The sequence below is a fragment of the Cucumis sativus genome, chromosome 3 (assembly GCF_000004075.3).
Source record: "Cucumis sativus cultivar 9930 chromosome 3, Cucumber_9930_V3, whole genome shotgun sequence".
In the NCBI taxonomy this organism is placed as follows: domain Eukaryota; kingdom Viridiplantae; phylum Streptophyta; class Magnoliopsida; order Cucurbitales; family Cucurbitaceae; genus Cucumis; species Cucumis sativus.
In genome coordinates, this window is record NC_026657.2 from 4,041,834 (window position 1) to 4,060,372 (window position 18,539).

The window sequence follows — 18,539 nt, forward strand, 5'->3', positions numbered from 1 at the left end:
TAAGTTTATTTTGGTAGTTTCACGGAAAGGAAAGATTATAAAAACTTAAAATTTAAAAAATGGGGACAAATTTCATTTCCTCAAATTTTGGTTAATTCCAAATGATAATTATCTTAAAGTGTTAAACCCCTCTTCTTCTCCCCTATAATTTGTCCTTTGACAATTACCCACGATTTATGCCCTTTCTCAATCGCCGTCGTCCACCTACGCTCACCCAGCCTCTTACTCACTCTCAGTAGCCACCCCCCTTGGTCGACGGAGTCCATAAATCGGCTCTCGCTCTTTCTCTCTCTCCATCGCTCACCATCTGTCTCTCTGGTCCTCCATCACCCTGCGGCACTCCATCTTTTTCTTGCCGGTAATATGCCATCGACTTTTTATTTTCCATTCTTTTGTTTGATTTCGTAATCTAGGAATTGCATTATATTTGTAAATATTCGGGATTGTGTGGAGCTAAAAATATCACATTCCTTCCTTCTTCGATTGTTTTTTTCCTTCCTCCCAGCCTAACTGAAAAGTTATTTGAGGTCAGTCCCGTTAATCTAAAATTTTGGATTGGTTAAAATTTGCAAAGAAAATGAATAAATTGATTTGAAAATTTGAATTTATTTATGGATTCTGACCCAATTTACTAGATTGATATTGAATTTTAAATTTGGTTAAAGTTTGTAAACGAAGGGATTGAAGTGATATGAAAAGTGTAATTTCTGTATAGATCACGTACCAGATTGAATAAGTTGTTCTGGATGGCAGTATTAATAAGATGCACTTCTTAAAATTGTACGATGTCTTGAAGATTAGGATTAGATTCTGTGACTATCTATTAAGTTATGATAGGCATAGGCTTTCATTAATTCAAATGTAGAAAGGTATATGAGATGTGATTTGCTTGTTTATGTTGCTTTCACCAAATGCTGGTGTGATGAGTTTAATTATTTTTATTTGACTTTTTCTGATAAATTTAGTTGTAAGCTAAATGGCTTGGCATTTTTCTTTTGATTATACTACCCTTTGGCACAAGGTCATTGCTCTTAAGTATGAGCCCCATCCCGTGCTGTTTTTGTCGAGTGAGGTTAAAGGCATCGGAATTTGTCGAAGGATATTTCTATAGAGCCTCCCCTCTTTTTCCCATTTCTTCTGTTGTGTGGTAGGAGAGGGTAAGGAAACATATTTATAGGAAGATTACTGGTCAGGGAGTTCAGTTTTCTTTTACTTTGGGTTTAGTTGCTCTTTGACCAGTAGAGAAGCAACTGTTGTCATCTCTTTGTTGTCGTTTGGGGGAGTTTGACTTTAGGCAGGAGATAGAATTTGTGCGCCAGGAATCCTGGCAATTTGTAAGGATTCTCATGTAATTCATTTTCCATTGTCTGTTGGATCCTTCTCGTTCTCCTTCTAGTAAGTCTATTTTTTTTCAGTGTTTTGGAGGATTAAGATTTCTTAGAAAGTGAAATTCTTTACTTCAAGTTCTACATGGACATGTGAACACTTCGAATCGGCCCTAAAGGAGGATATCGTTGTTAGTGGGCCTGTTTTTTTTTTTTTTTTTTGTTGGAAGTTGGAGGAAGATCTGAATCACATCTTTTAGAGCTGTGAGTTTGCAGATTCTATCTTGAATTTGTTCTTTGAAAGTTTTGGTTTTGTGCTTGCCCGTCAAAAGGACATTAGTGTTATATTCAGGAAGTTCCTCTTCCATCCACCACTTCTATTCAGGAAGTTTCTTGTGGTTGGAAGGTTTTGCGCTATTATCTTCTTCTTCTTTTAAATATGAAAGTGTATGCTATCATGTGGAATTGTGTAGGAGAAAGGAACAAAGTGTTTATAGGGTTGGAAAAGGAGCCCAATGATGTTGGGGTTCTTATTAGGTTTCATGTTTCTCTTTGGGATTTGACTTCATCTTTTTCCTTAGTGAAATTCATTTCTTTTTGAAGAATGTTTTGTTCTTAAGTGTTAATAAGTTAGTTAAGTAAAAAAATTTATATTCACAAGTTCTGATAATTTATTAAGTTTTGATGTTATGTTCCTATTTTTATAAGTTGAGTGGTTTGTTTTAATTTGATGAGTTAGTATTCATTTTCATGATAAGTTTGTTTAGGTGTTTTTTCTATATACGTTAGTGTATGGGCCAACTTACACATACTATGACTAATCTCACGAGACAACCAGCCTGACCTACAACATTTGGGTGTCATGGAAACCTTTATATTAAATTCTAGGTAGGTGACCACCATTGATTGAATCCATGACCTCTTGGCCCTTTGGCCTTTTTTTTATATTCCCATTACCACTAGGCCAACCCTCGAGGTTTTGTTATGTTCATGTTTCTTTTAGTTTTGTTTGTTTAAATTTTACAAGTTTACCATTTTTACGATAAGCTCGTTTAGTTCTATTGTTTATTTTAATTTGACGAGTAAGTATCTATTTTCATGATAAGTTTCTAAATTTGTTAAGGTTTATTGTTAATGTTTTGATAAGTTTGGTTTGAATTTGATAAGTTTAGTAGTGTTTATAAGTTTCGATAAGTTCGTTAAGTTTTGTTGTCGTGTTCATAAATTTTGATAAGTTCGTAGTTTACTTCGATTTAATACCATCAATGAAATTATGTTGTGTTTTTCATAAAAAAAAATAGTTTTTTTCAATTCCCAATTCTACTTCTTTCATTATTTCATTTCTTCATCTACGTCAGATTCTATGCACGTATGATTTTGACTTGAGAACAAATTGTACCACGTTTTATGAAACTATGAAAAACTAGGTGGATTTTATTTTATTTTTTGGCTGCACTGACAAAATGTTGCGCTCGACAAACCCAATCAATCATGTTATAGGTAAATAAACGATTAAGTTATACTTGGTGAAACTCTTGTTTCTTCATAACTTTGGCAAATTCCATTCAGATTCTAGACTTTGCTTTTTCTTGGCTTTTCAAATACTGAGATCATTGAATCTTTTGCTGGTAATTTGAACATAATTTTTATTTATTTATTTACTTTCATGCCTTATGGAACAATTCTTTTAATGTCTACTACAGGAAGTATTGGTGAATGTAGTTTCATATGAAGCTGAGCCTAAAAGAGCAAACTCAGGACGATGTCTCTTAGAAAACCGCCCCCTCCTCGGCTTCTTCTCGACCAGGTCTCCTGTATGCGAAATGCCCAGCAAATCCTTAGAAATGTTAACGTCTCGATCCATGATGGCAGTGCACTCGTGCTGTCAGGGAGCAATGGTTCAGGCAAAACAACATTCTTACGAATGTTAGCCGGATTCTCCCGACCTTCTGCCGGTAGGATCCTATGGAATGGGCATGACATTACAGAATCTGGAGTATTCCACCAATACAAACTTCAGCTGAATTGGCTCTCACTTAAAGATGCCATTAAAGAGAACTTTACCATCATTGACAACGTTCAGTGGTTCGAGCTGCTTGAGGGGAAGCATGGCAAATCAATGCCTGCCATCGAGCTGATGGGGCTTGGAAGATTGGCAAAGGAGAAGGCGAAAATGTTATCGATGGGGCAACGTAAGCGCCTGCAACTTGCAAGATTGTTGGCGATCGATAGACCAATTTGGCTGCTTGATGAGCCTTCAGTTGCATTAGATGATGATGGGGTCAAGTTGCTGGAATACATCATTGCTGAACATAGAAGGAAAGGTGGGATTGTCATTGTAGCAACACATATTCCAATAGATATTGAAGATTCCATGATCTTGAGGCTTCCGCCACGTTTCCCTCGGAGAATAACCTTGGTCGATATGCTCGATCGGTGTGACATATCGTAACTTTACCAACTCAAGCATAGTTCAAATCAAGCAATGGTAACATTCTTTCTCATTCTTTATCATTTGTTGGTTTCCATCATTAGAATTGTTTTTAAAAATAGCTCAGCTTAAAGCTAAAAATAATACTTCATGTTTTATGTTACAAAAGATAAGACTTTAAAGTCAAATACCATTTCGGTTCCTTTACTTCAGAGATTGTTCTATTTTTAATACGTGTTCTTGTGCTTCCATTAAAAGAAATTTGATTCAAGTTGATACTTTTTTTAATCACTAATTGTGATTTTACTATTATTTATCATATGAATACAAATTTCCTAATGATCTATTCTACTGATGTGCTTTTTTCCCCCATGTAAATGAATCAACAAATTCCATTGGGTTTTTGAAAATATATAATACACCAAAAAACAAATGACAAAAATATAACGTAATTGGAAATAGAATTGGCAGAAGAAAATTTCACTCAAAACAAATTTAATTAATCATTTGAAAATATCTCAAACGTATACTATGCATCAAGGACCGAAATGATATTTTAACTCAATACTTATCACTTCTTAAACATTTCTATTCTTTCTCCACTAGACCTTCAAGATTTTACCAATCAACTTTCTTTGGAAGTAGAGACAAATTTTGATGTTCATCAAATTGGTAACTACCTATTTCTTTTTGCATTCGAAACTGATACTGATACCACCTGAATCTTGAAGCAAAGTCAGCAGTTTTTCAACAAATTTCTCGTGGTTTTACGAAAGCCAATGTCATCCAAAAAACTCTTTCACCCACTAGTTTAAGCTTTTGGATCAATTGATAGTTTAAGAAAGATGTTGATTGTGGAAATTGTCATTGATATTAAGAAACTGATACTTCGAGTTATCAGACTCAACGTCAACATAGATGGTTTGAAATGGGTGTGTTAGATGGTTTGAAATGGGTGTGTTTGATACCGATGAAGTCTGAACGGTTGTCAAAGTTCTGTTGGCATTGTGGAATCATTGGGCATAATCTCGAGGAATGTAGTGGAAAAGTGAACGATGAAGAAGTTGGGAAAACTTTTTATAGGAAAAAGGGTTGAGTTTTATTGATTATTGCAATAAATTTTCATTTGATACAAATCATGAAGGCTTCAAAGATGATTTAGTAAACGAAGGCAATGAGAGGATGAAATAAGACTAATGAAGATTCTATTTTGAATAAAGGGAATATGCTGACTCATTTTCTAAGTTTGTGAAGTTACAATTTCTTGTTCGTGTTGGAATGTTCGAGGATAGGGGATTTTTTTATATTTTGTCTTATGATGTAGGTGTACACGATGATTTCACTCGTGTTAAATTTTTGGTTTTGTTGTTTTTATTTTGTTTGAAATAACGTGTAACATTGTTACTTTGAGTAGATTTAGGACTCATTTGAATAGTTGTTATGGGTTTTCTTTTTAATTGAATTGGTTTGAGTGATGGACTCTTTTGTTGTGGAAAGAGGAGATGAATGTTTGAATTTGATGATCATAACTATAAATTTGTAGGAGGATTTTTGTTCAAATGATCTAAAGATTTTTAGAAAAATGAAATTTAAAATCTCAAAGTCAAGGTTTGATCGGTTTGGACAATAAATTTGTTAAGTTTTACCAATTTAGACTATCACTTCCAATTTCATCTAATTGAATCCTAAATTTAAGCTTCAATTTTTACTAATTGGCCTATTGTTTTTTCAAGAAAAAAAGTGTAGAGATCTTCATAAACTCGAGCTAAAATAATAGTTTGATCACTGTACAAGTTTTTTTATTCAACAACTTTTCCAAAATCCATAAATTTCAACAAATAAAAGTAAAATTACAACATCTCAAACAATTTGATAAAATTGAAAGTTGTATAAAAATTGGTATTGGGTCAAAATGGAATTTTCATATAATATTTCATATCAAAACAAATACTCAGCAAAGAATGATGGATTTTCAATATCAAATTGATGTAAAAATAATAATAAAGGAAAAGAAATAAGAGAAGAAAAAAAAGGTAAAAATACTGATGGGTTTAGTTGAAGGATTTGAATTGACTTTCACCCAAATGGGGGTTTAGCTTAGACAGCCTAAGCCACTCTAAACCCAACCACACCAAAGGATATCAATTTAAACCAAGATTACACCAAATTTTCAGCCATGATTGTCAAGCTTAAATATACAAAACTATTCATACTTTTACATTCAAGTTCCTTAAAGCTAACTATATACTCTCTGTTTTGGATAATAACAAATCTACAGCATCCCAACTCTCTTTAATAATATGTAAGCCTTTTGTTTATTGACCAAACCTCATTACCAAAAGAAAGATTTTGAGATTTGGCAATGCTCTTGCAAAAAATATGGAACTGGGTTCCTGGAGCCAACATGAAAAATGAGAGCACGGATCGTGCATGACGCATGCACGAGTGTCCAGGCAGATAAACTCTGTCTCATTCTCTTTTTGTCTCACTTGAATTATCCATTATCATCCGGTTATGTACTTGATCTCTGCATGCTCTCTCAACCATTCTAGCACTTTAGCTCCTTCTAGTATGTCTTGTACCTAAATGATTATGTGTATGAGGTGAAATGGGGTTTTTTACATTAGCTTGTAATATGCTAATAGTTGTGACATATCATTTTCAAGTTAGAATGAGCAAGGCATATGGTTTGACTAATGACCAGTCAGGAAAAGCATAACGAAATCGAGAAGTTTCTATTTGTCTTACTGACCTGTTCCTGCACCCGGTCTTCGTCATATTCTTGTTTACTACGTTTAAATTCCGCAACAGAGTTTTCCACCTCTTTCATGAGTTCCTCTGTGTCCACCTGCAGAGCAAGCAAAGATCGGTGTAATATTAGATAAAGCATATTATTTTTTATGTGCAGCAGGTTTAGGTTTGGGAAGCTACTTTAGGAAGTTAATGATTTTGATGGTTTATGATATTATTGTCTTGTATAATAGTGTTTGGTAACCATTTGATTTTATTTTTAAAAAAATTAACCCTAAGTACATCTCTATGAGCTCTAAATTTCTTGGTGTGTTATCTACTTTACATCAATGTTTACAAAAATTACCTCAAATTATGTAAACCGAGAAAAAAAAGGCTTTTAGAAACTTGTTTTTGTCTTTGGAATTTGGTTAAGAATCCAACTCTTATACTTTTTAAGTTGCAAACTGCTGTAAGAAAATTGAAGGAAATAGACTTAATTTTCAAAAAACCAAAAACAAAAAATGTACACAAAATATTCTCGTCCAACCACAAGAATGCCCACACGCCACGACTAACCATGAATGCAAGTTACATATCTTTGAGAAATGGGACTTAGCTAATTAAGGGTATTAATTTTATTCAATTTCATAATTATATTATATTTAATGGAATAAAAACTTAAGGTTAAATAGTAAAAATTGAACTTATCCTAAAATACAATTGAAAACAAACTAAGATACTATCACCTGCAAATTTTCACGTTTAAATATATCTCCCACTGCAAGATTCTGTTTGATAACATGCGTAATGTTGTCCCTCTGATTTTCAAGGTACTCCTTCACAGCCTTAGGACTAGATAGAGTAGCCAACTGCTGTTCATTTAATTTCATGTTTGCCTGTGCCACAACAAAAGATATGAGAATTGTTACACTGCACTCACTAACAATAGAGATCTTTAGATTTAGGCATTCTCCATTTTAAGTTCTCACCTGTATCTGCAGTAGTTTGGCTCCATATAGCTGCCTACCTTGCTCCTCAAATATGGAATGAGGAATATCAACTTCCACCATCTGAAAAGGTTTGTTCCAACTTATTGTTAATTTTCCCAAGCCAGATTCCCCACTGTTAACTCTTAGCATAGAAAGTGCATAAAACAATTTAACTCAACTCTAGTCTCTAACAATTATAACTAGTTGAGGCAACGTCGAGCGTGCAGTTTCATCAACCAATAAGATCCTTGTTTTCAGAGACTAGGGTTTTTGGAATTTTGTCCAGCACAACACAACTAATAACTTCATTTTTTTTTTTTGAAAAAAAAGATTTTTTATATAACTGAGCTTTTTTCCATACAAACAAAATCATGGTCTCGAATCCAAATCCCTTGAAAAAATTATAAAATTTTGGGTCTTGTGATAAAAATAAATGTTATCGTCGAGTCTTCCATGTTAGAATGATACTTGAAGCAAAATTACCTTTTAAAGAACTTGTTTAATAAGGAAATCAAGTTCTTGTGATCATAGTCAAAACAATGTCTATACACACACATATACTGCATTGTCCAAACACACTACCCAAAGGTCAAAATAGGCATATAAATCTTCGAAAACCTATTTCAGATAGTAAAATACCTTGCAAAGTTGGTCAAGAATTGCATTGTCCGTTGCCTGATCTTTAGCTGTTTGCTCTACTTCAAGGCATCTTTGCAGCAATGCTTCCTTGACCTGTCGGTTTGAAGCAAAAGATACAAATATAAAACCCTTTCAGAAAAAAGCTATTTCATATAGCAAAATGCTTTCTGTATTGCAAATACGAGGTAGATTGGAGATATGAGAGTATTAGGTTACCTGTTCTAGGGTTGTAGAGCCGGGGAGAAGCTTATCAGCTAGTGAGTCATCCAACTGAGGTAATTCTCTGTAGAATAGTTCCTTGCACTCGACCTAAAATCAAGAAAAATAGAGATGAAAAAGGAAGATATTGAACCATGATATTCCTTGCATAAAATATAACAAGAGCCAAAGTAAAAGTCAGAATGATAAAATATGACATTTCTTTTCTATTTGCTCCGGCATCATTTATGATCTCCTCATTAGTTGAACAAATGAATAGGAAACTTACTGTGAATTGAGCATGAACACCGCGGAGATCTTCTTGATTCCATGATTCAGGAAATACAAGGGGAAATGACTTAGTTTCACCTCGTTGAATGCCAATTAATGAATCAAGAAACCCAGGAAGGAGTTTATCGCCGTCTTCCGTATCAAAACGATAACCTATAAATGGTAATAAGGAAAAGAGAGGAATTTTCATGACTTGATCATTGCGCTTTCCAGTATTCATGATTGGTAGCTTAATCTAACCTTTGCTCTCTGCAGATGGAATCTTTTGACCACCAGATTCATCTTGGCCAATTGTTATTGCTGATATATCAATTACAGCAACATCACCCATCTGCACACATTTGTCAAATTGTCAAGATGTTCGCACATTTAAAAGACTCACCTGTAATTTTGACTTTGCGATGATTTGATAACTTGATAAAATTTTAAAACTCCCTGTTATTAATCATCCAGCAACAGAATCGAGATCACCACCAAGTGAACATCAGTGGTAAAACATTTTCATATAGCCATCAATCCTGGTCTATTTCTACTATGTTTCAGAATGACTGAAACCTACTCGACAAATAGACAACTTAATTTCTTACAAATTTTCAGTATATGATAGAGAAACTTTTTGGCTCCCTTAGATTTGTACCATTCGATTAAATAATAACCTCTATTTCCATTTGAGAAACAAAATATATAGAGAAAAAGGAACATAAATAGGACAGGGTCCAAAATGGTTACAAGAGTCACCTGTAATCCTCGATCAGTCACAATTCTTAATGTACCAAGGAACTTGTGGCGGCGCTTTAATTCTTGTTCGGAAGTTTTTTGAGCATCTATTTCGTTGTCTATTTCAACCACCAGCTTCAAGTTTTTGTATCCATTCTCAGGAACCCATCTGACTTCAGGTGCAACATCAACAATAATGTCATATCTGGATCACAAAACCACTTCAACCCATGAATATATTTATCACAAACCATAGAAGAGAATAATGAATGGTAAATAACCAGTGCAGTAGTGCACTATAACCTTTAAAGTTAAAAAGAAATGAGCATTGAGCAAGGTGAAAAAGTCAATCACATAAGGTGTAACTAAAAAGCTTGAGACAGTAATAAGATAAAGGTAAGCTTTGTGCAAGAGCAGTTTAATTAGCAGAAATATCCACCTACATCTTAAGAGAATATAAAAGATGCACATTTGGAAAACCTGAGAGAGCCTTGAGAAGAAAAGGTCTGCTCCAAGTCAGAAAATTTAGAGGCAATACGAACGGAGTCTTTCAGTGCCCTTCCTGCTACCTACAATACATGTATGTGGTATAAGATAAGCATTTAACTTACCAATCACCTCAAAAAAAACAAAAGATCAGATATTTTATTATCTTTCTTTGCATCAGAAAACTACTTTTATTATTTACGTAGGCGTATGTAATAAAACACTAGGGGGGTATTTGGTGGCCTATAATAGGTTGAGTTTGTAATGTAATCCAAAACCCATGTTTGGATTGCACGTTTTGAGGCCAATTTGTAATATAAAACTCATTCCGTCATGACAGTTTTCAATCTAACACTCTTTCTCATTGTTATCATGCTTCACGATCTCATTTTCATTTCATCTTCGATTACTCACGCTTTCCAACACTTCTCTAATTCACAGTATTCCTAAACGCTTTCGGCACTTGAGTACTTCCTCCAAAAAGACTTACTTTCTAAGTATGTCAAAAGAACTTTTGATTAAAAAGTGCTTATAATTGGTCAAAAACACTTTCCACCCTTCCAAAAATCAGCGCAAACTCACGTTTCAGATAATTTTTTGGTTGTATAGGGGAGAAGCTGCTCAAAATGGAAAATTTTGAAGCAAAGCTACAAGCAACTATTGAATCAAAGTGAGCCTAGATCAATTACTGCAACTCTATATGCTTCTTCATCGATCAAATATTTTATATGCAAATAAATAAATAAATAAATAAGAGAGTAAATAATCATCACTTTTAACTTACTGAGGACATGGCATGAGGAAGGGTCCTCTTCAAAATTGATTCTACGGTGGCTTTCTGCATATGGTCCTTTCCTACGTAACTTACAAGAATACTTTCTGGAACTTTTCCAGGACGAAATCCTGGGATCTGCTTATAGAAAACCAGATTATACAATTGTCATTGTCCTTCCAAATGTCAAGAAAATAATTAAAAGTCGATAGCTATTAGTACTATAAGATAACTCGGGAATGGATCGTCAGTTAACATGTAGAGTGAAGAGGCACTGTAGAAAATAAAAATAGGAAGTGACAGTAGAGTCTCAAGCAGCACATGCATAAATATCGCATCTCTGTTCTAATAATAATATAATATATAAGAATGACCCTATGATGTGTATTTTCAGCCCACGACTTGAAAGGAAGTTCGCATCAATGTGCACTGGGTACTTTGTTTCTAGCTGTCAAGGGTGATTGAAATCCCATTTGGAAGTAGATATGAACCTAGATTATTACTAAAAATAGCATCTCCTTTAGTATGGGATCTTTTCAGCAGAATCTATAAGCAAATTCACAAAGATATAGGCTCAAAACTGGCAATATTAATCTTGAATGGCTCATCGTCCAAGTAAATAAGTCGAATATTTCTGTTAGCACAAAACTTGTAAGATAAAATCCAAAAAAGAAGAGCAAGTTTTTTTTTAAAGAAAAAACTAGACCCGTTTTGTAACCATTTGATTTTTAGTTTAGGAAATTAAGCACACTTCTTCTCAATCTCTTACAATGATTTGAATCCTTTCAAAATAAAAGAGTTAAATTCTCCAATTTTTTTTTAAAAAAAAACTAGTTGCATACAAAATCAACGGAAGTTGCATATAAGTTATAGTAACTTGTTACCTTAACCTGCTTCATGAACTCGGCCATAACCCTTCTATGACAATCCTCACAAACAGCCGGTGGAACTCCTACACTCAATCTAACCTGAACAGAGCATTAACTGAATAATCATAAATAGAAATGCACAAATAAAGGTTCAATTTCAACAAGGAAAAAAAGAAAAAGGAAAAACTCACACTGGAATTGGGTTCTTCGGTCTCGGAAATATCCAAGTCGGCAGGAAGCTTATCGATCTTAGGGCCAAGATCAACGGAAGAAGGCGAAGAAGGTGAAGCAGCAAATCGGCGGGAAGTGGTGGAGATTTGAAGAGGGTGAAGGAGGTGAAATGGGGGAGGAAAAAATCGAAGATTGTTGGAGTGAAGTAAATGGGTTTTGGAGAAAGAAGCAGAAATTGAAGAAGGAGAAGAAAGAGAAGGGCGCCATGGAAGGTGATTGAGAAGAGTTGAAGAGAAACTGGATGTGAAGAGCTCCATTAAGGAATTGGTTTTAGGATAGAAGGTTGCCTCCAAGTTTCAAGGATGAAAGAGGATAACGATACCGTTAAAACTAAGACTTACAAATTGGTCTCAACTTTTGGGTTCGTTTAAATATTATACCCTAAACTTTAAATATTTTCATTTTAACCCTTCATGTTCCAACCTCCCTTTGTAAACTTTTGTTGTTAAACTTATGCACTAAACTTTTACATCTACTCGTGTATGTATTTAAAGGCAAATATGCATATGTGAACCATTTACATGTGTTTGAAGTTATTATAGTTTGATTAGAATAGAGTGTGTTTTGAGTATAGATTATTTTAATTTGGATTATAATACTATGTGTTACATTATTTTAGTTTGATAAGAAAATAGTAAACTCTATAACAAATAATTAGAAAATGATGAATGTACGTCAAATAGTAAATAGTAAATACGGTAGTAAATAGGAACTGTTAGAAAGTTTTAAAATAGTATTTATGTACTTAATTGAAGACTTTAAATAGTATTTACGGCAACAATATGTGGTAATTATAGTCATAAGCAATCTTTAACCCAAAAGGTTCCTTATTTGTCTTCTTCCTCTTTTCAAGTACACGATTCCAATTTTCTGTTTATTTGTTTATGAATTATTTGCTGGCCCGACTATAGAATAGTTTACTTTCTTGTAAGTATACATTATTTCATCGATAAACTTAATGGTAAAAACGTTTCGAGAGTTGTTTTAAAAAAAAAAATTCAAACGTTAAAATGAAAATTTTCAAAGTTCAGAGTAACCTACTAATAATTATTTGTTTTTTAAGTAAAAAAATAACGCAAGGGATTTAAACATCCAACCTGAGAAAATAATATACATCAATTATCAACCCACGTAACCGAAGAGCTTTGAACTGAGTGGCTATATATGTTAGAGTAGAAGTATTTATGAAGTTAACAGTGTTTAGTTACAATGATGCTTATATCTTTGGATGAAGCATATAGATTAACTTTTTATATCATTACTTGATTCATCACTTCTTGTTTTTACCCTTTTGGATCACACAAAAAATTGCAAAATTCAAGCCTAAGATATAACAATAGTTGTAATTATACCTTCAATTAAGATATAACAATAGCTGTAATTATACCTTCAATTACACCATGTTTATACCAGTATAAAAATTAGACCCTCAAACATACATAAATCTAAGTATGAGAATCTCATTTGGTCCAAGAATAAGTAAAAGATTAAATGGGATCTAAAAAAATGGAAGACAAAATGTAAACAAAAATAAAGTAAATCCCCAGCAACATCTATTTATATTTAGTATAGATTATAAATTGCTCCTGCTGTTAAAATGTAGGCATCATTCTGTTTCTGTTCATCTTTGACAGAAAGCCCTTTGTTAACTTTTTGACAAAAAAAATGCCTCAAAGAAAGTGTTTGCATATTCTGAATTTGAGCTGACAGGAAATCATGGAAATACTCTCATATCTCTCTGTAAATACATAACGAAATCAAATTTTATCCAAGCAATGAATTGTTTTTCTTTCCCTGTCCAATCTAACAAGTCTAGATTAGGCATCTCCTCTTCCATAGAAGATTCCGTATAGCAAAACTTCTCTTTTTATACCAAAATATCCATCCTTCCAATCCTTCAAATTCAACCTTGAGATCCCTTCTCGGTTGCGTCACCCGTTGCACCATCCTCATTCTCCACGGCTTTTGTAACACCAACTTCGGCAGGTCGAAGTACTCGCTCATGAAGCATGTACCCTTTCTATTGACATAAACAACAAAATAACAGTTAGGGGTTTGCAGTTATCATAGCTTTGATGCAAATTCTAACATTAGCTCTGCTTCAACAAGACAAACAGATGCAAGTATAATGTTATATCATACATGTTTAGTTATTGTGTTTGACTTTGCCCCCGCTAGGGTAACAAGCCCACGCTATTAAAACTTGTGGAATGCAAAGATACCGTTACCCGGTCTTCTTCTGTTTAAGGACTAGATAACTCTAATAAAATATTAGTACATGCACATATATGATCACCTCACTTATAGAGGTGTGCGAACAGTTTTACTTTTAACTTGATATTTCAAAATATACATTACATTACATCCGGTCTAATTCAGTAACCATTAACTAAAAAATCAATACTGTGATTAATACTTTCTTTTCTCAACAAGTTCTTTATAAATCTGGTATTGAGCTATAGAAAGCATCGCACATCTCAATGGCAAACTCTGAGAGAAGCTTTTCATTTACTGAGTTTTTCTTCTACCTCCGGAAACTTTTCCCAAACATTTCTGGCCCATAGCATCACCCCCCCCCCCCCCCCCCCCCAATGCAGATCTCAAGAAACATCAAGGATTTAATTCCCTTTCCTAACTGTTATTCTTTTTTGGGTTTTGAAGCCATTTTTTCATAATGCTAATAGATTAAGAATGTCAAGTTATTATCCTGGCCTATTTTTCTTATATCATTTGCAATTTATTCTTGCTACAGCGATTGGATTTAAAAAAGGTCATACAATAGGCGATTTGTTCATTTGGTACTAATATAGTAGATGAGCACCACTAAGAATGTTTTTAACTATTTCTTTAAGAATTTATTCTCATTAAATGTAAGATCCATTCTTGTTCCCTTAAGCTTGAGCAGCACTCCTAGTGTAGAGACCAGAAGCTCAGAACGAATTTCAGAAAAATAGATTAAATGGCAATGTCTCGTTATCTAATTTCACCCCTCAGAAAACAAGCTGAAATGAAGGCTATCTCCCCTTACGAAAGAACCAGGAGTGGTCCAGACACCATAAGTTCTCAGAACAATCTCCTATAAAACATTAATTTCATAGATGTTTCATTATCCTACTATTCAACATATTATATTTTCTCTTATATAAAAAATTCTTTATACATTTCAGCTATTCACTAAAGAAACCTCACCTATTTTTGCACTTCATGCTTTAGTGCGCTAACCACTTCAAAAAATACAAGGCTACATACTTGATAACACACAAACCACTTAAATCTAAAACTTTTAAAACAGTATGCTCATGCTACGTAGTTATTTCCCCCCAACAAACCCCATTAATCAAATAGAAGCTACCTGATCTGAAGATTAGGTGATTCATTCTTTTATGCAACCAAATAGAAGCTAGTGCTCCCCAATTTTATACTCCCTATACAACCAAAACAATGGCTACCCAAGCTTATAGTCCCCATTTTATGCTATACAAATCCATGGTTAATACAATTGTGAGCTAAAACACCCTTGTAACATTTGAGTTCATAGCTTTTTCTTCTACTCGAAGTCAGGCCATAATGATCACCAAAAATAAAAACAAACATTTATAATTTACACCAGATTTTCAAAATTGTAGAAACAAACGAAGACATCCATATTTGCTATGAATATCTCCTAAGATTTTGTACCCACATCTAAATGTATAGGAAACAAAGATATTCAGACAACTTACAAGTTATAGATACAACCAATTCTCTTGTGCTAGAGCTACAAATTAACCCTTGCCTGATGGCTCTTGAGAAAAATTAATTGATCAAAGAAAAAGCTCACAAAATTACTGTTTAATTATTTATGAGAACGTAAACTTTGTCTACCCTAAAATTTGCCACACACGAACTTCATATGCAAACTAAAGGTGTATGAAGAATTTGAAATACCATAATAGTAAAATGTAGAAAACAATGATTAGGGCCACAGGAAATACCTTCAATACAGCTGCAACAGTACCAGGTGCCTTAGAACCATCTGGTACTTGAAAAACTGCATTGTGCCTATGTGGATCAAATGGCTCATTTGTAGGATCAAACATTTCCACTCCATACTTCTTTAACACCTGCAAGCAACAAAATTTAGTTGAACTTCACTGCCACATATATGCCATGGAGAGTCAAAATCAGACGGAGATACCCATTGACCAATTAGTTAAGTTGAATTTAATATTTTAAATTTATAGTAATGCAGCAGATGGCTTCAATTGGCTAATTCTTCACATAGAACTTACAAGTTCGACGGGATCAAAATTCTCACCATTTTACCCAATCATACAACTTAGAAATTGAAATATAAAATACATGAGATGCCAACAACCTAAACAAATTGACATGGGTTCTTCTTTCATAAAATTTGAGGAACTTCACCACTTAAATCATCCAATTATTAATGTAATAAAAACAGATTCAAGTGAACAGCAAACCTCAAGAACAATTTGTGCATGAGATACTAACCTCAGACAGCTGTTTCTCCGTCATTTCAACACCGTCAATAAGTGTTTTCAGTAAGGGTACTGCCCCTGAAGAGTCATTAGTTGAATCAATCTTTGAGAAACTTCCCTTGACTACGGATGAAGCTCGTCCTAGATTGTCTGCAACGTCCAGCAAACTCTTTGCAAAGTTCTACAATACATATAAATGATTGATGTCAGGAGAGAGTCTTGTAAGTGAATATTAATGCATTCCCCCATGTCATTGCAACATGATAACAAATGTTAAAGACCATAGATAGGCATTCCCATGTCATTGCAAATGTCCAGCAAACTCTTTGCAAAGTTCTAAAATACATACAAATGATGGATGTCAGGAGAGAGTCTTGTAAGTGAATATTAATGCATTCCCCCATGTCATTGCAGCATGATAACAAATGTCAGAGACCATAGATGGGCCAAACTTAAATCAAAACCTGTATAGCAAACTTCTTCGAATTCTCAGCTTCACGCTTTGTCCTGGCCATCACATTCTCCATCTCTGCGTAAGTGCGAATAACCTTATCTTGCATTTGTTCAATCTCTTTGTGCTTTACCTTCAAAAGCTCTTCCTTCTCAGCTACAACTTTCACCAGATCATCCATGGAAAGATTGTCATCGCTATCAGAATCTGAAACAGAAATCAGAGTTGTTAGTACTCCATCAAATACATGCATCAAATATCAACATCCGGATATGAAACCTGATTCTCCGGTTCGACCATTAGTTTCAGCCGTTGGCTCTGCATTAGTTTTAGAGCCCCCATTCCTTGGAACTGTATTGCCATTTTCCTTATTAGAAGTCTCAGGGGATGCAGATGTTGATAATCCATGTTTTTGAAGAAAAAATGAACGATATAACGTTGATTCCTGAATAGAAAAAGAATTATAAACGCTCTCCAATTTAAGAAAATATATTAAAAAATACACCAAAGTTGATCAACAATATTAAATCCAAGACACCCAGAAAAGGAACTAAGATGGGGGAGGTCCCAAATGCTTACAACAACAGAAAAGAATTAAAAGGCAACTAAAATCATATAAACTTTATAAAAATGGAAGGAATTCGAATAACTAAATTGCAGTCACGTTAGAAATTTTGAGAAAGTCCCAAAACCCTAGCTAAACCCTCGTAGCAGAAAACAAAACGGAGTAAGTAGCAGGTGTTTAAATCGAACCTTGTCTTTTGATTGGTTAGCAAGAGAGTGCAATCGATTAGTGAGAATTGGGAAGTGAATGGGTTTGTCGGATTGAGGGGCCGACGAGAGCAGCGAGCTGCGAAGAATGGTGCGGGAGGAGCGTGAGAAAAGCTTCGTGACGAACATGGCTAACAATGATAAAGGTGAAGAAAAGGCGGAGAGGAAGATGGGATAAAGGTTTGTCCAGGCGAAGGAAGGGAAAGGAACAAAGAGAAATGTGGTTGAGGAGAAGAAGAAGACGAGGGAGGAAGGAAGGAAGGAAGGAAGAAGAAGAAGAGGGTTTTGCGGTGGCTTTAAGGGGAATTGACGAAACTACCCCGTTACTTTTGTTTGAGTAAACGACGTCGTTGTAGTTGCTTGAGGAAGAGGTTGTGTTGATTTACATATACGTCACCTAACTCAAAATAACATCAAAACTAACACAAAGGAACACGTATTTGTAAGAATGATAGTTGTTTGTTTTCTTTATGGGAAAAGTTTTCAATTTATACTCCCAACTGATTTAAATAGATTGAATCATTAGTTTAATATTTATAAAAGTTTTAGATTTAAATTAATATAATTATTAGTAAGATATAACTTCCACTATCAATTCATATCTTTCAATTATTAGTACAAACAATGTTTTTTTAACAAAACAATTCATTAAACAAAATCCTGTTTGTAAGAAAAACAATAAATTAACCCTAGATTGGTTTTTTGGTTTTAATATCAAATTAATTAATTTTAACTTTTTTTTGTATGAAACAAATTTGAATTTTTTATTGATAATTTTATTATTTTAAATATTACTAAAAGAAAAGAAATATATGAGATGTGATCAAATAATCAAATTAAATCAGTTAGAGAAAGTCACCCAAAGTTAAGAGTAACGCATGTGACTTTTGATTTTGAATTGGCTTTAAAAAAGAAAGCTAATTTAATATTATTATTTGTGTTTGTGTCTAACAACTATTTTTTAAAAAATAATGCTTTAAAAAGATAATTTTCAAAATGATATATTATCATATTAATATACATGTTTGTGAACAACTAATTGCATCTTATGACTCAAAATTATCGTGGATTTCAATATATTTTTTCTCTTTTTAAATACTTTATTTTCATCTAATTTTTAAGAATTTTTTTTTTATAATCCCAAGTCACCGTTGA

The 18,539-nt window shown here is 33.7% G+C and overlaps 3 protein-coding genes across 5 annotated transcripts; 1 reads left to right on the forward strand and 2 right to left on the reverse strand.

Moving 5' to 3' along the window:
* The first annotated feature begins 134 nt into the window (after nt 1-134).
* On the forward strand, nt 135-5,231 carry LOC101218803 (ABC transporter I family member 1). Of its 3 annotated transcripts, none has more exons than XM_031882794.1 (3): nt 135-358; nt 3,029-3,813; nt 4,658-5,231. In XM_031882794.1, the coding sequence occupies exon 2, from the start codon at nt 3,088-3,090 to the stop codon at nt 3,775-3,777; it is 690 nt and encodes a 229-aa protein (XP_031738654.1). In that variant the 5' UTR covers nt 135-358; nt 3,029-3,087; the 3' UTR covers nt 3,778-3,813; nt 4,658-5,231. The 3 variants fall into 3 exon arrangements, with proteins under 3 accessions (XP_031738654.1, XP_004149342.1, XP_031738653.1); XM_004149294.3 differs by lacking the exon at nt 4,658-5,231 and adding an exon at nt 4,488-4,632; XM_031882793.1 differs by lacking the exon at nt 4,658-5,231 and adding an exon at nt 4,363-4,471.
* A 553-nt stretch (nt 5,232-5,784) lies between these two features.
* On the reverse strand, nt 5,785-12,040 carry LOC101219032 (trigger factor-like protein TIG, Chloroplastic). The gene is made up of 13 exons (XM_011652216.2): nt 11,642-12,040; nt 11,466-11,549; nt 10,594-10,719; nt 9,804-9,892; nt 9,345-9,528; nt 8,847-8,937; nt 8,605-8,759; nt 8,334-8,426; nt 8,118-8,210; nt 7,479-7,559; nt 7,236-7,385; nt 6,509-6,604; nt 5,785-6,338 (listed from the first exon to the last, which is right to left on the reverse strand). The coding sequence occupies exons 1-13, from the start codon at nt 11,936-11,938 to the stop codon at nt 6,261-6,263; spliced, it is 1,617 nt and encodes a 538-aa protein (XP_011650518.1). The 5' UTR covers nt 11,939-12,040; the 3' UTR covers nt 5,785-6,260.
* Nucleotides 12,041-13,202: 1,162 nt separating this feature from the next.
* On the reverse strand, nt 13,203-17,658 carry LOC101219271 (grpE protein homolog 2, mitochondrial). Its single transcript, XM_004149296.3, has 6 exons — nt 17,367-17,658; nt 16,893-17,058; nt 16,627-16,820; nt 16,176-16,343; nt 15,656-15,784; nt 13,203-13,701 (listed from the first exon to the last, which is right to left on the reverse strand). Exons 1-6 carry the CDS (start codon nt 17,511-17,513, stop codon nt 13,585-13,587), a joined length of 921 nt encoding a protein of 306 aa, XP_004149344.1. The 5' UTR covers nt 17,514-17,658; the 3' UTR covers nt 13,203-13,584.
* Between the last annotated feature and the right edge of the window lie 881 nt (nt 17,659-18,539).

Bases quoted from the DNA above. Each gene is read 5' to 3' on its own strand.
- LOC101218803 (XM_031882794.1), top strand. From the start codon at position 3,088: ATGTCTCTTAGAAAACCGCCCCCTCCTCGGCTTCTTCTCGACCAGGTC.
- LOC101219032 (XM_011652216.2), bottom strand. From the start codon at position 11,938: ATGGAGCTCTTCACATCCAGTTTCTCTTCAACTCTTCTCAATCACCTT. The intron at 8,427-8,604 runs GTAAGTTTCCTA...TCTTGATTTTAG, and splicing joins GTGTTCATGCTCAATTCACA to GTCGAGTGCAAGGAACTATT. The intron at 7,386-7,478 runs GTGAGAACTTAA...GTTGTGGCACAG, and splicing joins CCAAACTACTGCAGATACAG to GCAAACATGAAATTAAATGA.
- LOC101219271 (XM_004149296.3), bottom strand. From the start codon at position 17,513: ATGTTCGTCACGAAGCTTTTCTCACGCTCCTCCCGCACCATTCTTCGC. The intron at 16,821-16,892 runs GTTTCATATCCG...TTTCTGTTTCAG, and splicing joins TGGTCGAACCGGAGAATCAG to ATTCTGATAGCGATGACAAT. The intron at 13,702-15,655 runs GTATTTCCTGTG...TTATGTCAATAG, and splicing joins CTGTTGCAGCTGTATTGAAG to AAAGGGTACATGCTTCATGA.